Raw genomic sequence first — 22,600 nt, forward strand, 5'->3', positions numbered from 1 at the left:
TTCTCGCTGCCTCGCTCGCTTCTCCAGTTGGCATGCGGAGCAGGCAAAGAGAGTAGGCAGGGAGCCAGTCGTATGCGAACCGCTGAGAAGCGTGCATTGTAATTTTGACTCGTGACCAAAGTTTCGATTCGATACAGCTAGAATATTTGTGTTTGAAACTAAACAAAAATTTCACAGCGTTTAAAGCGGAAAAACGAAATTCGCCTCTGTCGCAAAATATTCATTGTCTAGGTGTGTCGGCACCTAAAATTCCAAACGAACGATCAAGCAAGAAAAACGAGAGTAAAAACCTCCGGTTAAAAATGGTGCTTTCAGAGTGTTACGGTATTGTCAAGTACACCCTTGTCTTCGTGAATTTCATATTCTGGGTAAGTTACGCCATCACCAATCTGTTCATCTCTCAATCTTCCCTCACAATCATTTAACTCAATATTTCTCTCGTTTATTATTCAATTAAGTGAACTAAAATAATTCTGCAACTCTCCCGCCAATGTTAACTTTGGGATCTCATCTCGAACCTCAAACAACCATATTATATATTAAAAAGCTGTATTCGCAGCGAGCACAGATTTCGTTGTCAGCTCTGACATTTTTTCGCTGCAACGTGACTGTGGAATTGAAAAAAAAAATTATTTTACGATCCTAATTTGCATTTGGTATGTCCTTTCAACGGCCTAGCAAAGTCGTGATCACGATCTCGTTTCGGACTATTGTAATACAATTCTTTCCTCCTCTTGGTCGCTCCCTCTGTCTGTCTGTCTATATCCCTCTCTCTCTCTCACTCTTTCTCTCCTGCATGTATATTTGCGTGGTTTTCATATGGAGAATCGTCTGACGGTATTCTTATTAAGCTCTCGTATTTATGCGAGAAAAACATACCTTAAATATGCATATGCACACGTTCTGGTATAGAAACGAATGAACCGACTGAATTACAACAACGTACACAAATACAAAACATACGTGTGTATTTATATCACATAGCTTTGTTGTAAAAAAAAAAAAATGACGCTGAACTGAGACTCCTCCGACGTTACGAGGAGCCGCGCTGACGACGATTGTATCACGAACATAAAAAAAAGAGCCTCGAAGGATGTACACGCTATATTTAGTGTTTACGCGCACGAATTTCGTGAAAATCCAACATTTTCTCTCTCGCCTCAGATATTTTCCACGACTCGTCATCGCTTATTTCTGTAACTATTGCTATTCTAATAATCGCAAATATCTCATAGTTTATTGAATCTGGCGTCAGAGTTTGACAGCTCTTATATGAGCATAGCTGGAAAAAGAGACGACGCGACTTCTGTGACAATATTTTTTCCTTTATCAACAAACTTTCTCTAATAAAAGGCGAAATAATTTGTTTTCCTGCCTCTAATTCACTGTGATAGAAAAACAAAGAAAATATAGATCGACCTTTGGCATTTTCATGGCAAAATGTAATAGCGATGAGCCTTATAAATTCAGCTTCTATTTTCTGATATTTTTCTCATTCTTAACCTAAATGCGAATGGGTCACGCAGAGCTTTTTGGTAATTATTTGAGCGGTGAGATAGTTAAATATTTTTTATTAAATTACGTTTACGCTAATCGAATTCGAAGGTAATTTTGGTAGCTCCGAGTTCGTAAAATGTTCAAAAGTCCATTGATATTCGTAAGTAAAGTTGACGCAGCATTGGCAAATTCTTTTGTTATTGTTTCGATGCGCGAGAGGCTTGCGAATGGTGTAATACACGAGCACCGACGAAGCTAATGACTCACGTTGAAAAGGCAATCCAGGGTATTCGAGTAAATACGCATTGTTGGGTGAACGATGAAACGAATTAATCTTTGTGCTGATTAAAGCAAGTGCGTCGGCTTATTTAGGACAACTCGCGTAATGCGTAGATAATGGCAGCCGGTCGTTATATATTCGCTGTTTATTACAACGCTGCTCCCGCGAAGGGTTATTCTTTTCTGAAGAGCGGTTACGCGAGATGACGTAAACACGGGGCCTGTAAACATAACGTTGTGCACAACTTTACGAGTGGCCAAGCATCGGAACGTGGACCTTTTTTCTGCCCTTTTTCGACGTAATTTATACGTCGGTTTTCTGCCTCGAAAATGTCAGAAAATAGACTTCCATTCTGAGAATGATGATCCTTGGCGTGTACAGATCTAAAAGCGCTGCTTCAGACGTCCGGGATTGTTCCAAGAATGTCCGAGGCTTTTTCAATGCGAATGTGGCACTGGAATTTTTCCGTAGTAAAAATTTATCAAATATGGCGTCGATCTCGGAGCAGGCTGGAAGATCTTTCGATTCCCTTTGCAAAAAGTAGTGAGGCGAAAAGTCGAGGTTTCTCGAAAAGCTTTTTGAGCGGTTCGCGCATGGAAAATCGAGGCGGAAACACTTGAAACGTTTGAGATTTCAAACTTTTATACAAATGAGATATAAGCACGTGAAAGATTGACTCACAAGAGTGAATTACGCGAGATATTATTATAAATTGCGTCGAGGCGTTGTTCTTTTGTTTATCTACGTCGCAGCATCATTCTTCAGCCAACTCATCGACGTACATTCCAAGCATGATAATTCCAGCTGCGGTAGGGGTAGCTGTATCGATTGCATCTGGGGTGTAGAGCTCTCTCTCTCTCTCGCTCGTTCTTTCTCGTTATTCCCTCCCCCGAGTTTTCTCTCGCGCTCTTTCATTCATCCACACACCCAAGAGACGACTCGCATACACGCGTCCATCCATCTCCCTCACTCGTTGCTTCTACTCTGCTGGCGAATTGGAAAGCTTTCACGATCGGGGAGTGTAAAATCCGTGCAATTTCCGTTACAATCAAGAACACGAGTCGCAGAGGGGGAAGGAGACGAGAGGAGAGGAAGTGAGCCTGCAGGATCCCATATCCTACCGAGAGTAAATGGGTCACGGCCCGGTAAACTTCCACGGTCAGGTCACATTGGTCCAGATCATACATATGTATACGTTCGACCTATTTAGTTCGGTTATATCGTCACAGCAATACGCTGGCAATACGACGAGTCTGTGCACACCGAGCCACGCAGGAATAATCTCATTTTTGAGCCAATGACAAATTATGCACTGAGCCCTCTTTCCACACGTATAGCAAGTCGGTTTACTCTCCTCCTTATTTCCTCTCCCATAAATCCGATTCAAGTTGAAAGTTGAAGGCTCTGAGGCCACACCAGCAATCTTGCTATGATTAATAATCAAGCCAAGAGCCACGCTGCCGCTAACGAGCTGGAATATGAGCAAAAATGGAGAAAAAAAATGGACTATAAACGCTGTTGCGTGGGACGAATTACGAGCTGTGTCTCTTCATACTTTTTTTTTCCTGTTTTTTTTTTTTTTTTTTTTTTTTTATCTTCCGGCTCAAATATGAAAGTACGCAGTCACATATGAACGACTCAGGCTCTGACCTTTCGCAGGACTGTACGAAAATAAAAATGAACACTGAGAATGACTTTTATCAATCTGTTTCAGTGCGTGATTGAAACTGTTCGATAATGAGAAACATCCAGGAATAAAAATGCTGAATTTTAGTACCTTACGCAACAACGATCAATGCTTTAATTCGCTTCTCGCCATTTTTTTCCTCCTTTTTTCCGAAATTTAATTCTCGATGTTCCCTCCTGCAAGCAGCAAGGGGCTCGTGATTCGTGCGAAAAATCGTCGAGTTCGTGCCTGATGAAACACGGACCAAAGGTCGAAGGGGTCGAACGCGAATTCGATGTCAACAACGATTCTTCCCTGAAGCGAACACAATCCTGGGGCATTTCTCCCTGGTTCTTTTCAACGGATATTGAAATTGTTGCTGTTTCTATTAGTTTATTTTATTTTCTGCAAACATTTATCAGGAAAGACTTCAGTTTCGTATAAAAACGTGCTGGGTTCGACGGGATTTTTATTCTGCAAACAACCCCACGATTTTTCGCTCACAGTCACCGACTTTTTCGTGACTGTGTGCGTTGCTCGCAATGTCTTATAGCGTAGGCGTATCCCAACCGCGTTCAGAGAACCCGGAGAATGAGGGTAATCAAACTGACGGTTCAAATAAGGACGTGGCCGGCTAACTCGGCGGGCATAATGGGCGTATAGTCGCTTGCAAAAGTTACCTGTTGCGGGCTCCACCCGAAAAATCACACCTCTAATTAACCGTGGCGAGATATTAGCTTCCTGGCTCGTTAGCTACCTCGTTAACGAAACTTTTCATCCCGTCGCCCGAGAAATCAGTAAACTCTCGACTTTTTGTGAAGCAGCTCGTTATTTTCGCAATTTTGGGTGTTTGCACAACTTTTTGACTCTACGCATGAACGGCGGACCCGAAATAAGTGCGGTTCAACGAATCTTTTTTTTTTTTTATTCGCGTCGGGAAATTTGTCACTTGGAAAAATAATCATTTCTTCGCCTCATTTAACTCGTGTGCAGTCCTTCATCTCTTAATTACGCGAGCTCTGATTAAATCTTTGCAATAAATTTAACGAACGACGTACTCGTACAAATTGAGTTTTAATCGAAAATGTATTTTTTCATAAATCCGCTACGACACTGAGAATTGGATTTTCGCCGAAATATTGAGAAATTTTGGTATTTTCGTCGCTGGGTTTTCGTCAAGTAATTCAATGGGCGTTTTTGATGGGGAATTTTGACCTGGACAAGAAAATTTTCACAAAATTCGGTGCTTGGATAAAATCGTTTTTTTAATTCGAAAAAATATATTTAAATATTTCAAAAAATCTTGCTTTTGTTTCATATTATTCTTACATTTTTTCATTCACAATCTGTCGAGTCCTTCATGAATCTGGTTCGGCGTGCGTCTATTTCTGGGCAAGGAAAGAATCTCGTGAAGGCATGCACACGTGTGTTTGGTTTGTTCTTGCGGACGAGTCAACGCGCGAATCTCTCAAGTTGAGTTGCATCCGTCAGAGCCCCAAGGTGTCAAGGACACGAGGCCGAATTTTGTGGCTTCTCGGTCGTGATTGCTTTATTTTCGGTTGTGATCCAAATTTAAGGAATTTGTTGGTGGGAGGCGGAGGAAATTTAGAAATTGAAGATTTTGTTGCTCCACGACGATGGACGCTCGTCCAAACGTTTCTCTCTCTCTATAACTTCGCAATAAAAACGTCAAAGACGTCCCAAATCAGGGGTCAATGTGCCCGCGTCGAACGTGATAAGCGCGCATTTTTTTGAGCAACGTGTTTCGACTCTCCATAGTCATTAAACTCTAAACAGTGAACTTCCTGTCTCCAAGTCTCCCGGATCCATAGATAATTATGTCAGCGAATGGCATTTGCTTTGGATTCGTTCGGGAGGCTTCTCAGCGAAGGGTTCAACAGTTTGTATATCTTCTAAACTGTATTTTGGTGTACGAGATCTTTGTAGTTTTCTCCGCATGTGGCAGGCAATAAAACTGAAAGCGCAGACGTCTACGGAACGCGCCACTCTTTCTCCCCGCAGCCAGCACACACAGATCCACACGCACTTAAGTTAATTTTTATCTCACTTGTGTTAATCCTCTTCAGCCCTCGAAATTTGTCTGCCTCGCGAGTATCAACGTCGTGCTCCTGTTTCGAAAAATGGCTTCATAACTTTTCTACCGTCACTTGGAACTCTCGTGCTTGCATTTCGCTCTACTAAACATTTGTACTTTCGAAATTTCCGGTCCAACAGTTTTCCACATGCGAAGAAAACGAGGAATAATAATATTTCAGGACCCTCTGGAGTTTCGTAAATTTTTCAACACCCTCGTAGACGGAGGCAAAGTGGGGAAAATCACTCTGTAACAATATTTTCATTTTTTGCCATCCTGGAATACCGTTCGAAGACGAATTTTGTCGCGACGTGGATTATGAGTGAAGGAATTTTTTCCTGTCCAGTGAATAAATTCTCCCACGAGATCGTCACAATTTACCGTCAAATCGATAAAATCGAAAAAAAACGAATTCGTACAACCAAAGAAATTGCACCCCTCCAACTATTTTCGTTCGAAAAAATGTCACCGCGATTTCCCGGCCTTGCCAGCATTAGCGTCGCGAACAAATGTTAGTAAAATATCTTAAAAAGTAGAAAAATTTGCGTGATCGATGGCAAACTCCCTCGATTATTTTGGCTACAAATTGGGTGCGTGGCACCAGCAGTTGACAGACTGTCACATTCGAAGTCGCATAAGCGATCCTCGACATTCGCTCCACCCAATTTGTAGCATCGAGCGAGAACGGGACAGTTGGAAATGCATTGAAAATCGGGAGAAAAAGTTGTCTGTGTTGAGTACGTTGAAAACGCAGGAGCCATTGCGAGGAAGACTAAAAGTGCGACACTGTGGACAGAAGACGATAGATAAGAAGAGCTTGGAAGGACTAGGAGAGTTATTCAAGCTGGCGAAGCCGGGCTGGGGCCCGAGTTCGCCAGATGTTTTCGCCTCCGCACACGCGTCCGTACGTTCCGCAGGTACGTTGCCGGAGCAGTGTGCGAAGTGTATGAACACGAGTGTAGCTTGGTTGGAACACACGTGTGTTCCACGTGCGACCGTTACAACGGCGTGCATTCACGTTCTACAGAGTGCCAGTGAGTATTTCTCTCTGTACGCTTACGCGGGAGAGGAATACATTAGGGTGACGTTCCCTTTGGTCTTCGTAAAATGGCGTGAACGTCGTCAGGCGTGTTGTCCAAGAGGAAAAAGGGAGAAAAATAGAAGAGAGACTTCCAGTCGAAAGAGAACCGTCCAAGTTTTAGTTCAAATCTTCCCAACGAAAAATCTTTTTTTCCCAACGAAAACCGGTTACGGTGCATTATGTCCACAAAAGTTCTTCCGACCGTCCTCGGGCACGAGAGCGGACACACGAACCTGCACGGGAAGCGTGCACGCACGTACGAATATCGCGTACGCGAGATGAAGGGCTCGGAGCTTTTGGTCATATCCATGGAAACGGCCGGGCACGATGTCGCACGCGATAGAAGCGTCTGTGCACGTCGTAAATACAACTGCGTCGACGACGAATACTCGATTCGATCCCGACGAGTCCCCCTCGCACAAATTTTTCGTCCGTCGAATATGTTTCCAGGTGACGACGAGGGGGTTCGCCTTAAAGTGAGTCATGTACGAACACCTGCTCGGGGAAAATTCAATGGGGTTGTAAAAGCGAATTGAGCGAGTTACCGTATTGCGTCACCGGCCTCCGGTTCGGCTTCTTTCTTCTCTTCATACACTCGTCCTAAACGCTCGTTTTCATTTTTTTCCCCGCATGCGAATCGATCGAATATTCGCCAAGCTGCGAAGCAACTCCCCTCGCTGTTTTCACTCGGAAACGCTTCTCCACAAGTCCGAGAAAAGTCACAAGATGCGTTGGTACGCGCACTCTCGAAGAATATACGCTTCTCCATAAGAAGCCTCAAGTGGGTATCTCGTTACGTCATTGCTACGAGCGTGGCGCCTGGTGTGTATCGCTGTTACAACCGGGAGTCTTCTGTATCACCGATTTATGGGGACTGACCTCTGCCTCGGCGAGGAAAACAATAACAGCGTAAATCAGAGGGTTGTGCCGGCCTCTCAAGCAAATCTCTTCGGCTCCGTTTCGTCGTTTACATTAATTTAGCAAACGCGCTGACATCTTTATCATTTCATGTTGTCTCAAAGCGCTCCATTTCGCGGAGTTATTCAACGGTGCAAGGCAATACGTTACAAAAATAATAGAAACGTGAATATTTTTCCGATCAACTTTCATCGGAGTCGAAAAATAACGCTGAAATTTGCAACGTTAGAAACCGAGAAAGTAAACGAAAAAAATTGACGCATCGTAATTCTCCAATTATTTTTCCTTTGTAATATATTTGCAGCTGGTGGTTTTTCAAAAAATTGGAGAGTTACGAACATTTTATTTTTTTTTTTTTGTTGGGTTCTGTAAACTCCAGTCTCATTTTCTAAAAGGCTGGATGGATTTCGGTTGTTCAGGACAGAAAAATATCGATTTTGAATATATTTTCAGTTATTGTTTAGTGGAGTGAAAAAATGTTTGTTTCGAACATTTCATTTCCTTTTTCGTGTGGGTTAGAGAAACTTCTTATGACAGACGAAGTTTCCGGATGGTAAATCTGAGAACGTGAACAAAGGAAAAGACGAGAGTTGGAAGGGGATTTTAGCATAATATAAACATTGAAATTTCCATATTTGCAGGCACTGGGACTGACCACGGTTGTTCTTGCAATATGGATGCTGGTGGACCAAACGTTCCTCGTGTCTCTGGCTCAGGAACAGCAGAATTACAATGCCGGTCTCTATATTATGCTCGCCGCTGGAAGCCTCCTGCTGGTCGTTTCATTCCTCGGCTGTTGCGGCGCCTTCCGCGAGTCGCAGTGCATGCTCGTGGGCTTCTTTAGCTGTCTGCTGGTCGTCGTTGTTGCGCAAATCGCAGCCGGGGCTTGGCTTTACAGCAACAGCGATCGTCTCGAAGGATTGGTCAAATCATCGGTGATCAGTACCGTGAAAGTGAGTCTTTGGAATTACACTTAACATTGTACTGAAAAACAGTTCGATTAGAAAAAATTACCCTCGTAATAGCACAGAAAGGAAGTGGAAACACGAAATGAAGAAAGTTCGATCAACACTCCGGCGACAATTACGACGATTCTGCCTCAGAAAAATCTGTCCAATAATAAAAAAAGTTTGGCTGTTTTCCAACAAAAAAAACCTCTCACCCCGTTACGATGAATTTTCTTTGAGATCAAACGAAGTCGCGAATTTACGATATTTTGATGTTTTGTTTTTTTAAGAAAATGTATTTTTATGAAAAAATTTTCATCGGCGAAGAAAAAGTATTGATAAACGAAGAAAATAGATTACCAATAATAAGAAGATTCGAAATGACACGAATCAGGAATTCAATGGAATGATAAAAAGTTGAAAAAATGATATTTTATTTTAGCATCCGACTGAGAGAACTGAGCCATGAATATGGACGTCTGAAGGATTATCAGGCAATTAACTAGTGATGAATTGGACATTTTATATTTATTATTTCATCATTTTATGTTGTAGCTTTTTCCCCAAACTTGGTAAATAGACATGAGATTAATGGGCTGCAGTCCTCAGGTGTCCTCATTCTGATCTTCGACAAATACATAAATTGTCGTTGCAAAGAAATAGAATTTACGTTCGCGTTAATCTATTTAATTGAAATTGTAATGGAGAATAAATTCATCATTTCTCAATCATTGTCATTACGTCTGAGCCAAAGACGACTTCGTTTGATTTCAGTTTTTTGAGCCAATTGAGTCGTATGAAAAAGAATCGGCGATTGACATGATTTTGTCATACAATTAGTCTGATTCTGTATAAATTAAAAGGGACTTGAAAAATTGTAATAATATTTACAATTTTTATGTTTCGATACGAATTAATAACGAATTTTCTTCGATTTTTTTCAGATAATTTATAAAAAATTGCATATTTCGGGCTTAGAAGAAAAATTAAAGAATTTCTTCCGGGCGGACAATAAAGTACATAATAATCGAAGAGATATTAAAGTATGAATATGTTTGCAGAACGAGTATGGCAAGATCGAGTCCCGAACCCAGACGGTGGACGCATTTCAGTCGGGTTTGGAATGTTGCGGTGCAACAGGGCCAGCTGACTGGGCCGGAAGTAAATATTCTCAGTCGAGCGGTTTGAGTTTGACAGTATCGACGGATTCGAACAATTACTACAACATACCGGCATCTTGTTGCAAAGTTAAGGACTCTGCAGGTTGTAATTTGTCGCGTCGAGTGAAAGTTGCTGACGTTGTGAGCTCCGACATTTATGGCGAGGTAAAAATCCTTTATCAAGCGTGGGTTAAAATGGTTTTTGTGGTTGTTTTCATAGATTCGATTAAAGTTGAGTGGGATCGTTGTAATAATTTTCCTCGTTTTCTTGTTTCAGGGTTGCGTGGACAAATTGGCGAACGCTTTGAAAAGTCAAGCGTTCACAATACTAGCGGTGACGATTGGAATTGGAATTCTGGAATTGATCGGGCTCATATTTGCTTTGATACTATGCTGCGCAATCGGCTCTTCGGATCGATACAAAGCTTAAGGAGATTTTGAGCGAAGAATAACAGAAGCAAATGATAATTGGTAGTCCTCCTCGCCACCGCTAAACATCTACGCCGTTGGCCCCCCCCCCCTGCCGCCACCTTTTCCCAAACTAAACATCCCACGGCTCGTAATAACGCTGATTTATGATTTATTTCATAATATTAGTTCTGTGCCAAGATTCGTGGGGTAACTTGTCTGTTTGCATGTGTGCCTGCGTGCGTGCGTGCGTCCGTTTCGCGTCGTTTTATTCGACAATCCAGTGAATGATTTTGTCGCCCACGGTGGTTAATTATCACGTGGACAGAAATTCTACGATGGAGATACGAGAAAATAATAAAAATAAAGCCACAAACACAAAACTGACAGCACCACACTTTTGTGTGACGTCAAAAAATTAACAAAATGTCGTGAATATCGTCGGTATTAATGTCTGTCTTTACTCAATAAGCAGATGGATCAACCATCCCTCAAAATATCCTCCACGGATTCAGACTCGCCACTATTTTCGACGAAATGGAAGAAAAAACAATGAAAATTTGATCAATCTCACGGAAAGTCAGCGAGATGAAAAAAAAAGATAAACAAAATAAGAAAAGGGAAGAACACGAAAACACGAAAACAACAATAAATTCTTCAGTCTATGATCAATCTACCAAAGATTTATTTTTTCTTTCGCGTTGATCGATTTTGCATTTCATGGAATCTCAAAAAAGACTGCTTTTCAACGTGAATTTAAAAATCTATAGTTGAATATCGACTGAACTCACCTTCGATCAACGCTTGTACAGAGAATTTGTATTAAACATAAAAAAAAACTAAAAATATTTGGATATTAATATTATTATTATTATTTTCGCACAATCAATGTTTTCGAAGGTAGCGATTGTTTGTTGTTTTTTTCTCAATATTTACTGCGTTCAATATTTTAATAAGCGTACAAGGAGTGTCTGATGATGATAAATTGATTTTTTTATTTTCAAGAATCTCAAGCCTTCAAGTCGAATTTTGTTAATTTCTTTTTCTCAGATACTCCGAACTGAATTCTCGTTTTCTTTCGATGTATATCACAAAACACTGTACATCAACTCGAACATCGCTGACCCAAACTGTCTGTACACGTATTTATTTAGTGACAATTTGCGTACGTGAACTATTTGCGATAAATGAAAATTAACACGTTTGTATACTTTACAAACTCTACAAAAAGATATTCTATATATATCGTTTTTGAATATATATATTTATACACACACACACACACACACAAAATGATTACACTTTGAATTATCGTGTAACGTTTCTTTTGATAAATCTGACGTTTTTTGTGTGAAATTGTCTTAACGCACGATTGAAAATGTTTGGATGAGTAAACAAGAAATAAAAAAAAAAATTTAAATCGATATATCGGTTGCCCAGAGTGCGTGTCCAGTGGCACTTTCGAAATATTCCGTTTCGAGTCTTGATGATAATCATTCTGTGCGCCTCATCGTTACACCATTGTATTCTACAACCATGACAAAGATTTAATGTTTCAAAAGATGGTTATATATGGATATATATATATATATATAAATATTATATGTATAATATATATTTAAAGAGAAAAAAACATGACGTAGAGGAAAGAACGTCGGTGTTAGGTCGACGAGAGTCTTTGTTATGAGATGGATGCGTAGAACGTGGTTTATCACCACCATTTATGCAGGCGTTTAAAGGGTGTACGTGGGCATAAAGTTTCAAGCTTATAAAATTATTTGACAAGTGTATTTTATAATTGGAATATTTCTTTGCGTTTTGCCCTTCCGAATCGATCTCGATTCGAGTTCTCTCGTGATGCTTAAAAGAGCCTGCATTATTTGCTGATCAATCGATTCTTCGTTTTTGCATTGAAGCATCAATCGTAATGCAATGAGTCATAAATTTAAGTTCATAAGTATAGCTTACTTCAAAGATTTATATTATTAATATATAAACGAGGAAGAAATAAAATTAAAAAAAAAAAAGAAACCCTTTAAGCTTAAGACACGCGTTTAATATTAGTTCGCTAACGTTCGTGATTGCTGTTTATGGCTATGCGAATGATCGAGACCATCGGTGTCGATAGTCGATGATTCGAGCGTCGAGTATGCGCAGACCTTTCGTAACGGTGGCCTCCGGTCTCATTAGTCTTTTCATTTTCGCACTATTAGCTATTATTATTTATAAAATATGAAAGGGAAAAAAGGAGCTTGAAATCGACTCAAGAAAGACGACGTTTCGGTAATCGCTAAAGAACTTTAATGTTTGTGCGTAAAACAGCAATCTCTGGTCCATTCTATAGTAATATAAAATATAAATATATACATGTGTGTGTACGTGTGTGTCCTTTGACAAAAAAATTATATTTTCGTAACCGAAGAGTACGCGCATTTACTTTTATATAAATTATTGTACTCCCAGGCTGCATTGTATAAATACCAATGTCTGATCGAAAAAATACAAAGATAAAAGAATGTCCAATACATCGAGTCTTGTTCTTTCATTTGTGTAGTTGTCCACACTCGTCACAGCCTCGTATCAACATTTCGATAAATAGTATTCGTCAAAAGGCGAAAAATCGAAATGTAATATACGAATTATTTATGTTGTTATATTCGATTATATTTGAATACTCAGCAACGCTAGATTCCCAATATTAGGGGCGAGGGGGAATACTTTTTTAATTGTTGAACAGAAGCACAGCTACTGCGACTGCTACCAAGTCGAAAGCAATCTTCAAAGCTTTATTTGACAAATCTTTTGTTCTATTTTATCGAAACATTATTCAGAGGTTTTATTACTATTATTTAAAAAAAGTTAACGATTGTTTTCGATTTGAAAATCTCTCTAGTTTTCTCGCAAATTCAATTATTCGGGTTGAAAATTTTTGTACTCGGTGGTAAGAAAGAATTGAGATATTCCCGAAAGAGGTATAAAAATTTCGATGAATTTTAGACGGTGTCGAGGCTGCAGATATATTAAAGTAGAAGTGAAAATATTTTCGAGGTGCGTCGTCAAGAGTCTTGAAAAGTACAGTTTCGGAAATGGTTCTCCAGAAGAGACTCGCACCTACGAGGATCGGCTTCCTGCATCTCGTTCTGTAAATCTCGAGTGGAACACCCACGCTACTCGCTAGGAAAGGGATCGGTCAGTAGTACTTTCTTCGTCACTCGCTTTGGCTCGCGAGCGCTGAGACGAGGGAGAAGGAAAAGAGGCGGAAGGAAAGAGGTGGGAAAACCGGCGAGGTATATCGGATGGAGTAGGGGATACGCAGGTGCGGCCCCGATACTCGAGTGTTGCTGCACCGCTGTGTTCTTCGGACCGCAGCACGGCGACGGAGCGACGTTCGGTTTTTTATCCGCGCCATACACGCGCATTGTGTTTCACACAAGCATCCGAATGCTTGCGCGTGCTTTTTCTTTCCTTTTTTTTTTTTTTTTTTTTTTTCGTAGCTACTACTTCGCTAGTCTCGAGACACGTACCTGTTGCTAGTAATCGCGTTGGAGTTTATCCTCGAGCAGAAAAGATCGTTCGTGTTAAAAGAGTTGTGGTCTGAAAAATCGTGCTCGAAAGAAATCTCAACGACGAGAGAAGAAAAATTGGTCCTTTAGAATCATCACACGGATTCTCGGCAGTGAATAACCTCCGAAAATATTCGCGTAGCGTGTTTTTTTTGGATCTCTAAACAACACACCGTTAGCGACAGGACACTCGGTAGCTATTTCAGTGAAATCGTCGATCTTCCACGTAGAATTTAGTTAATAATATTCATAACACGTCCTTAACGCTGGACGCGTCCGGGGATATCGTACCCGAAATTGCGCAATGTCGAGTTCCCGTGTCCCTCCATTCCTTTTCTTCCTCACTCACACCACCTAAATTTACTATAAAAACCTTTCCTCTTCTTCTTCATTTTGTTTGTTCTTCGTGCCGCCAATTTCCAAGCTATTCTTGACGACAAACCAGCGAATCTGTGTTGTGTGTGTACGCGTGTGCGGAATAAAGAAGCGTTATATACCGACAGTATTCGAGACGACAGATGACCGAGGAATAAAAATTCTTCGCTCGTGACACGAGCCATGTAGAGTGTGCGCTGCTGACGAATCCGTCCATTATTATTTCATTCATCGCTCGTTTTTTTCGTCGTTCCTCCACGCTGCCGCATCATTTTTCAACATGTAAGTTATCGATATTTCCTACACTGCTATTGTTGTTTAAAAATTACCGTGGGAAAAAAGTCGTCACAGATTTCACGAGTACGAGCATCCACTCAACTCGGATTACCTGTTGAGATACCGAGACGCGTGGGTTCTTCGCGACAGTTTTATTTTCCCCTCATCCACTCAGCTGTACATTTTGTACCTGTTGAGCTCACTGTCATGGCCAAAGGAACATCATACAAATAATTTTTTTATTCTCCTTTTCGAGTCTGACTTTTCGCTCGTAATTATTCCTTCAAAAAATTTCACAAAATTCATTAAAACTGCAATGGTTCTTTGTTCACAACAAATTTCGGTGTTTCGTGTGTGTTCGAAGCGTTTATTCTTCACTCAATTATTCATCGCATTCGAACTTCGGCGAAAAAGCATGTTCCAGCTTTTCCATTGGTCTAGTAAACATTGACGACACTTATTTAGAGCTATTTCTGTGCTCGCGATAAGAGGTGGAGTGGATTGTCGGGAATTCGTAATTCAACCTGTACGAGCCTCTGTTATTTTACCCATGGAAGCTGCTACGAAAAATATTTCAACGGCTCAAAGACTTTCTGTCGAAAAAATGAAATTCGTTACTTTGAATTCGCGTACAGATTCGTTCCCAAAATTTATTAATTCGCACGATTTTTTAATTTTAATCGTAACTAGAATTGCAGTCGGAATAACCACCAGACGATTTATAGAACATCTTTTCAACATGGATCGTGATATATTGCGGTTTGTGATTCTCGAGTCGTTTTGAATCGTGGTTACGGGTCGTAATTAATAAAGTTTTTTTGAGTTCATTCATCTCGACCTGTTGCTTCATCGAGTGCGCACAGGTACGTTTCTTTGTGTTATCTCTTGCTATCTCCCCCGAATTGGTGACCGAGCGGGAACGTCTCTGCTGTGAGAGCTGCTCTGGGTTCTCGTGACTCATCGGAGCGTGATCCCTGGTGAAGGAGGGAGAGAGAAAGAGAGATTTCGAGCGCGAAGAGCCCTTGCATACAAAGGTGAACAGTTCGAAACCGGTTTCCGTCCATTTTTATAAACATCACATTTTTGTGCTCTCGAGGCTCGCGTGCTTCGATTTTTAATATTTATCTTCCATTTCTGTGAGTCTCGAACACTCGGGTGCCATGCACGATGCTTTTAAAAGCTTGACAAATTTTCGGGTATTTCGTAATCGGCGCTAATTTTCATGGGAAATGTCAAGAAAATTTTGAGACTCGCCTAATAACAACAAAACACTTTCCCTTTTCCTTCGCGAAAACTGACACGGCTGTCATTTTATTTGCAGGCTGAAAATGTGGTCTCCGAAATTCGGTCGAGGCACCGTCTCGTGGCTGCTGGTTTGCGCTCTCGTGGCCAATATCCGATGCTACAACGAGGAATCAAGCTGCGCTGACAACAACTGGCACACTCTCGAAACTCCTGAATCTGCGAGAGCGAACTGTGGAGCGGCTTTCCAGAACCGGTGCGAGTGTCGCATGGCTTGCTACGACGGACGTCATCAGTTCGTCGTCAAGTGCATCGATTCCAAATTCACGGATACCAAACCCCTCGAGAACCTTCCCAATGCCACCGAGGTTCTCATATTCACCGGTAATTATATCGAGAAACTGCCCTGGAACGTTTTTGGGACTCGGGACATTCCCGGGCTCCGGGTCATCGACATGTCGAGCAACAAAATCCGTGAAATACACGGGAAAAGCTACCACCACGTGCAAAATGTCGAACGCCTCATTCTCGACTTCAACGAACTCTCACTGGACTCGGAAATCGATCATCCACGAGTCTTCTCCAATTTCGCCTCCCTCCTCGAGCTCCACTTGACTGACGCCTTTGAAGATGCACCGAAAAACGGCTCTTCCTGGACCACCAGACCCACCGACCTCGCCACATTCCTTCATGATATCTTCGTCAACAGGTAATCCTCGAACCCAGCACCAAGTCAATGGCAACTCGGGCGCCTGCTCTTTTGTCGGTTCTCTTTCGCTCAACAAATGTTTCACGACGATATTCGAAAGGGGGGACTTTCGACTGAGAAAATAGTAAAAAAACGTCCCCAAGAAACAGCTTTGTATTTTTAAAATTATGAGGAGTCCTCTGTCCTGAAAAATTTCTAGTTCAAAGTTTGTAGTATTCGAAAAAAAACCTTTTTTTCTTTCTCATAACATAAAAGTTATTTCGTATGGTTAAATAACTTCAAAATCAAGAGCTCAAGCTTTGAATGTGTTCTCGAAAGTGGAGAAAAGGTGCTTAAAAATCGTGCTTAAAATATTGTGAACTTTGATTTGGGATCGTCAGTTCGAAGCATCCTTAGATTTGTTTCCCAGGGATACGTAATTGAGAGTATAAAAAACGTTGCAGCAATTTGACGCAGCTGATTAAGTTGCATTTGGAGCAGAACGAGATATCGGAATTTCGTGATCCGAACGTATTCTGCGACCTGCCAAATCTGCGGGATCTTCACCTCGGGGACAACGCTCTAACGGCACTGCATTTCAACCTCTCGTGCCTTCACAATCTGCGATTTCTCGATTTGCAAAGGAATCATTTTACTCGAGTGTTGGATCGTGATTTGAGAACGTTGGATACATTTGCTAAGCATAATCAGTCGGTCACGATCGATTTAACGAGCAACCCGTTCGAATGTTCGTGCAAATTGAATCCTTTCATCAAATGGATGAGGAAGACGAAAATATCGGTGAGGAACGAGAATGTTCTGAAGTGCACGGAGCGTGAGTATATTTATTCGCAATTTCGATGAGTACTAAATGAGAGAATAAAATCGTGAGGTTGTTTTTCCATTGCGAATTAATGTTGATTATTCTAGACGGACAGAAAACACTGCGGCCCTTCCAGGAGACGAAGAACTGCCCATCGAAGCTCGCTGCCTCGAACAGCCTGCGAGGAAGCGCAGCTGCAATAACGGTACTTTCACTCCTCCTCGTGGCTCTCATCTGCGCATTAATCTACGTGCAGCGTGAAGAGCTTAAGAAAAAATTGGGACCGGTAATAGAATCGGTTAATCGACGAGTGAGGTACACCTCCATCGCAACTGGCGAGGCGAGAGAGAATGAAGTGTAAAAACAAGCTTTATTACGCTTTCCACGCATTAACCTTGATCCTGCAATAATTACGTAAAGCACTTCCCGATTTATTGAGTAGGAAAGAGCGACGGCTCGTTCGCTCAAATGTTACGAGCCAATATTTTTGCGTTACAGCAATTTCTTAATCAAATTTCAGGCATCAAAAGTTTGGCTCAACATTGGCAAAGTGCTGAATCGCGTTACGATTGAAATCATAGAAATTGAGGAAATGGAATGATCTTCTTTACACAAGAATCAATTACTGTTGAAAATTTTCGAAAATTTTATTTAAAGTATTTAACCAGAAGATAAAATGTCACATCAGTTATTTATTACGACACACTTGTACACTGACCAGTGAGTGTTTCTGTCCAAGTGTCAATTTTCATTATTACGTCGATTATTCGATATTCTTAGATTGCTTTTGCCGTATAAATGATCCAAGAGTTGAACCGATCTTACATATTTGAAGTTTTATACAAAATATACTGGTAACAAATCGTTTTACCATTACATCGGTTTCGTTATTGGAGAGTGATTTTATAATTTACTAGTGAAAAGGTCAGATAGAGACGAGTAAATGATTTTATAATTGAAATTCCCATAAATAGATAAAAATTTGATTTAAATGGAAAAATCTAATATATACACTGCCCGTTGTGTATGGATCTGCGACTGTTTGCGTGTGCACGTGTGATCTGCGATTGTTTGTATGAATGCGGACACGAAGTTGATGGAAAAACATTGAAACTGCTAGGAAAAGTGATTGTTTTTTTTTTATATAATAGGGAAATAATTTACGTGCAAATGTTTTATTCTAGACTGCGTTTAAATAAAAACAATAAGTGTCATCGACCATTCGTTGATTTCGTACACAGTACAGTAACAACGATCATAATTATTCTATACTTGGAAAAGATGCTTTTATTTTAACATGTGATCAAATCGATTATATTTATTTATTAAGAAACGTCAAATAGTTTGAAGTTTCATGTAACGTAGGCTTAGCAATGAACATTCATTGCGACTGTTGCGATTCGGGCTGAACGAAAGTTGAGGGATTTAGAGAAAAAAATAGTATTCGCTGCAACGGTGAATCATTTTTTCTCAACACCTCTTATCTGTAAATATAGCTATCGTGCTGTTGATTTCGTTCAGACGAGATTAGATACCTAGACAGTAACGACGAGGGCTTTATCGTTTTTAACGTTCATCGCCAGTTGTCCGGCCATTGTTCGATGCTGCATTGTCTTTTCTTAAGTTTCGAATAAAAAAAGAAAGAAAGAAACATTCGAATAAAAATAACTGTACCACGCAAGTTTTTACTCCGGAAAATGTCACTCGGCAAACGTCTCCGGCTCGACGAAGTCATTACTTCAATGCCGGAGCTTGGTCCAACGTTACCCGACGGTGGCTTCTCCTGGATCGTTCTCGTCGGCGTCATGGCCATTCAGGTAACGCTTGGAGCGAACGCTTTTGACTGACAGCTCTACAAGCTCGCTGAATTTTCATGTTTTTTCTGTACGATCTTCGCGAAATATTTAAACGTCAAATTCACGTCTGATTTAATGAAGTGCGGACAAATTATTCAATTTTATACTCAATTGTTTACGGAACTTGGTGCGGTTATCTACTTCGATTCAATACTCCGAAATTAATCACTTTTCCTGCCATCGTTTTTTATGAGCTTCTTTCAAAACACTGTTCAAATGTGCACTCAATTTTGAATGAACTGAACAAGTTTGCAAAGATTCGAATTTTTGGCTTGAAATTTTGTGAAAAGCATTGAAAATCGATTGCAATTGTAACTGCACGTTCAATCCCAGCCCAATTTTCGAATTTTTTCTTTCGAATTCGGTCCAAAAATAAGTGGAAAAATGGATTTGTAACCAGCACACGTTGGGTTCCGCCATTACTTGAATTTTTTATTCCAACTTTGCGCTTATAATTGAGCAGTAATCGTCACATTATTTGGAACGATGGATTTGGAGTCAGCACACGTTTAATTGAAATTCAGAAACTGCGTAGATTCGAGTGACAAACGATCGATAAGATTCGGATTTGACACTTTATTTTTCCATGATACAGATGACTGTACCAAGTATATCGTCGATGTACGGTGTAGTTTTGGGATACATGGTAAGAGACGATACTCCGGACTTTGACATGTGGACGAAGAAGATCGCCCTGACGCCGATACTGTTTACAGCCTTTTGGAGCATAGCAGGTGAAACCTAAAAGTTCAATCGAAAATCGAAATAATACGGTCACGTCTGAAGCGACAGTAGCGCGATGATTTTATTGAGCTACATTCACCGGCCGAATCCGAAGTCAAGGAAATGTGGCACTAAACTTTAGGGGCTCGTAATCCGTCAAATTTTGGAGCAACGAATTTTAAAAAAAAGTCGACTTTGTTTCGGTAGTTTTGGACTCGACTGTATGTTTTGAAATAACAACTTAGGAAACAATCAGAAAATAGTTTACGTGCTCAAACGGTCCTGTACGAACAGTAGGTGATCAAAGGAGTAGAGCCACTGTAGAAAAAACTTTGATTTAGTTCAAATTCTCCACTAAAATGACGTGGAAAAATACTTGGAAATAAAGGCAACGAACGAAAGTCTCATCAGTATTTCGTAGAGTCTCGTGTCTTGGTGCGAATTTCTTCTTTTCTCCTGACCATCTTCGCGAGAGAGTTTTTTAAGCCGTGCGAGATGTAAATTCATCGACGTCGTTGAATTAATTGGCTTTCGTTAGTCGTGTATTTTCTGGTGCCTTTGCGTCAGCTCTCAGAGGTGGTAAATAGGCATAGGCAAAGCCATCACGCCGGTAAAGAGCCTCCGGGTGATTCTAATTATTGAAATTCCTCACTTTTCTGTCTGTATGGCAGGCTCGTGTGCACGAAGATAAAATCGGGGTCCGGAATCCGTTGATGGACTCGAGACAGCAGCTTGGCTTTCGTTGATTCGTTGAGGTGGCTCTAGCAGTTTGATCCCCCACTGTATGCGTGAGATTCGTTTGAAGCTGAGAGGATGCGAGAGATGTTGAAGTGAGGGTCGCTTTGGTACAGATCCCTGGACGCGAATAATCGTCAAGCTGGCATCGGTGCCGCGGCTCATCGGTCTCGTGGGAGTTTCGTTGCTGTCGGTCGGCGTTTTGGCGTCGGGTTATTTGGCGAGCGGTGGAGTGGGCGCTTATTTGGCAGGAATGAGCGCCGGAGCGGTGATGGGGATCGGGGCGAGTTTCGTGCTCGTCCAGAGCGAGAACGTGCTGCGAAGACACTTCAGAACGCGTCTGAGATTGGCATTGACGCTGCGCAGCTTGGCTCTGAGCGCGGGTCTCGTTTTGGCGCCAGGATTCGCGCTGGCTTTGCTCTCCGAGTCTGGCTTGCACATGGGCTTGCTCATGATGGCGTGCGTTTTCACGCCGACGGCCCTGGGAACGATGGCTCTCCGCTCGCCGAATCTGCGATCCTGCTCGTCCCCGTACTCGCTCCTCTTGAGCGAGGAGGACAACGAACTGACTCCCCGGAGGAATCCTAACGTCGCTCGCGACTCGCAACCGGCAGAAACTTCGGTGAACTCTGGCGACGCGATTTACGAAATCGCTGAGGAGGCTTCCGCCAAAGGAGAAGATCCGCCGTCGCTCTTCTCCCAGGGAAATAACGCCTTCAACTACCAAGACCCCGACGACGATCTCGACCTCTTCGTCGCCCCTGCACTCAAGTCCATTCACTTCACGTGGAAACAGGAATTCCAAGTTTTTCGATCCCTCAAATTTTGGCTCGGTACCGCAGCCTGTCTCGGGGCCAGGCTCGGAGCTCTTTTCCTGTGGATTCTTCTGCCCAGTTTAACCGTCACGAGGATCGAAGATGCTGACCTCTCCGATGGGGCGAGCCTCTCCATCGTCGCTGGGATCGGGACTCTCGTACCGAATGCCGCGGCCTACTGGAGACCGAGCACCGCGAGATGGAGGAGCTTGGCTTTCGGCGGCTCGTCTTGGCTCGGAGCTTTTGTCCTCTTCGGTGAGTTCCGCGTCATCCAATAAAAATTCCCGTTGTTCGTGCAATTCAATGGAAAATCATTTATTTTTCGCGTCTCAGGGCTTTCGTACAACTTTAGCTACCCCGGCCTCGCGATTCTCGCGTTCGCCGGTGGCGTTGCCGTCGGCGGTTCGGCGGTCAGCGTCGAGTCAGCGCTGCAAGACACTTTGGGAGATCAACCAGCCAGAAAAGCTCACACGATCCTCTCCACTCTCGTCGGACTCGCTATTCTCCTGTTCTCGTTTATTCAAAGTGCGTATAACGTCAAAAAGTTTCCTCTAACGAATTTTAAATCTCGTCTCCGGCACCAGTACGAGCCGGATTAATGGAAATCGATAATAACGAATTCCCCACAAAATAAATCTTCGCTGAGGATTCCTGGGTGAAGAATCCCCACGACGTTTTCCCCAGTCCCGGAAATTGTCTCCTAATGAATATTGACTTGCCACAAGTGTTTGACGACCAAGTTCGCGTCAATGATGCGAGAGGCCACGGTCGCTTGGGAGCACCATCATAAAAAAAAACACTCGAGAAACTTTCATAACGAAAATTCTGTTTTCCAGGTCCTTCTCTCTGCCTCCAATTGGCGGCTCTTTCACAGTGTGTCGGAGGAGCTTACTGGGTGATAGTGCCCTGTCTGGGCTCGATCCGGGCTCGGTGATCGCTTGTCATCGGGCTGTTAAGTGACTCGCGAAGGTGCAGGAGCAGTCTATACCTACGTTAAGAATGCATTTGTAACGTTTTTTACGAGATTCGTGAAATATTGTAAAGAATACGAAGCGAAGAAAGAAGAACTGTTGTAACAGTAGTTTCGAGGCGACTCGGTACGAATTTTCAGTATTAACACGCGATAAAAGTGCGTCGAGCGGAGCCCACGAGTCGCGCGTATACTCGATGCGTCGAAAGTCTTGAAAACCGTATGAAAATTAATCTTTGTATACCCGCACGAGAGCTCGCTCGAGTCAGGAATTCTCACGAGCAAGCGTGAACCCGCGATAGAGCAATTCCTGCCGCGTTTCAAAGGACTATTCACGGAGAGCGAATACCAGGGATTTCTGACACGACGTAGATCAAGGTGAGGATTACAAGCGCGGTGAAGAGTCTTCCCCGCGCGTCTTTTACTCGCTATTTCCTCGTGTCGTTCCGCGCGTACGAGCGGCACGCCGGAGGCGTTAAATT

At 42.0% G+C, this 22,600-nt stretch overlaps 3 protein-coding genes across 3 annotated transcripts; all 3 read left to right on the top strand.

Moving 5' to 3' along the window:
- Window positions 1–38: 38 nt before the first annotated feature.
- Window positions 39–12,577, top strand: LOC122405992 (CD9 antigen-like). The gene is made up of 4 exons (XM_043411120.1): window positions 39–368; window positions 8,179–8,490; window positions 9,546–9,809; window positions 9,922–12,577. Exons 1-4 carry the CDS (start codon window positions 303–305, stop codon window positions 10,072–10,074), a joined length of 795 nt encoding a protein of 264 aa, XP_043267055.1. The 5' UTR covers window positions 39–302; the 3' UTR covers window positions 10,075–12,577.
- Window positions 12,578–13,398: 821 nt separating this feature from the next.
- Window positions 13,399–18,687, top strand: LOC122406967 (vasorin). Its single transcript, XM_043412846.1, has 4 exons — window positions 13,399–14,272; window positions 15,588–16,217; window positions 16,661–17,031; window positions 17,127–18,687. Coding segments are annotated over exons 1-4 (1,257 nt in total). The 5' UTR covers window positions 13,399–14,270; the 3' UTR covers window positions 17,381–18,687.
- An 18-nt stretch (window positions 18,688–18,705) lies between these two features.
- LOC122406966 (monocarboxylate transporter 5-like) lies at window positions 18,706–22,233 on the top strand. The gene is made up of 5 exons (XM_043412845.1): window positions 18,706–18,836; window positions 19,471–19,609; window positions 20,450–21,403; window positions 21,482–21,673; window positions 21,985–22,233. Exons 1-5 carry the CDS (start codon window positions 18,717–18,719, stop codon window positions 22,080–22,082), a joined length of 1,503 nt encoding a protein of 500 aa, XP_043268780.1. The 5' UTR covers window positions 18,706–18,716; the 3' UTR covers window positions 22,083–22,233.
- Window positions 22,234–22,600: the final 367 nt, after the last annotated feature.

The sequence above is a fragment of the Venturia canescens genome, chromosome 2 (genome assembly GCF_019457755.1).
Source record: "Venturia canescens isolate UGA chromosome 2, ASM1945775v1, whole genome shotgun sequence".
NCBI classification, from domain to species: Eukaryota; Metazoa; Arthropoda; class Insecta; order Hymenoptera; family Ichneumonidae; genus Venturia; species Venturia canescens.

Bases quoted from the DNA above. Each gene is read 5' to 3' on its own strand.
- LOC122406966 (XM_043412845.1), top strand. From the start codon at position 18,717: ATGTCACTCGGCAAACGTCTCCGGCTCGACGAAGTCATTACTTCAATG. The intron at 19,610-20,449 runs GTGAAACCTAAA...GCTTTGGTACAG, and splicing joins AGCCTTTTGGAGCATAGCAG to ATCCCTGGACGCGAATAATC. The intron at 21,404-21,481 runs GTGAGTTCCGCG...TTCGCGTCTCAG, and splicing joins CGGAGCTTTTGTCCTCTTCG to GGCTTTCGTACAACTTTAGC.
- LOC122405992 (XM_043411120.1), top strand. From the start codon at position 303: ATGGTGCTTTCAGAGTGTTACGGTATTGTCAAGTACACCCTTGTCTTC. The intron at 369-8,178 runs GTAAGTTACGCC...CCATATTTGCAG, and splicing joins TCGTGAATTTCATATTCTGG to GCACTGGGACTGACCACGGT. The intron at 8,491-9,545 runs GTGAGTCTTTGG...ATATGTTTGCAG, and splicing joins CGGTGATCAGTACCGTGAAA to AACGAGTATGGCAAGATCGA.
- LOC122406967 (XM_043412846.1), top strand. The intron at 16,218-16,660 runs GTAATCCTCGAA...AAAACGTTGCAG, and splicing joins CATGATATCTTCGTCAACAG to CAATTTGACGCAGCTGATTA. The intron at 17,032-17,126 runs GTGAGTATATTT...TGATTATTCTAG, and splicing joins TGTTCTGAAGTGCACGGAGC to ACGGACAGAAAACACTGCGG.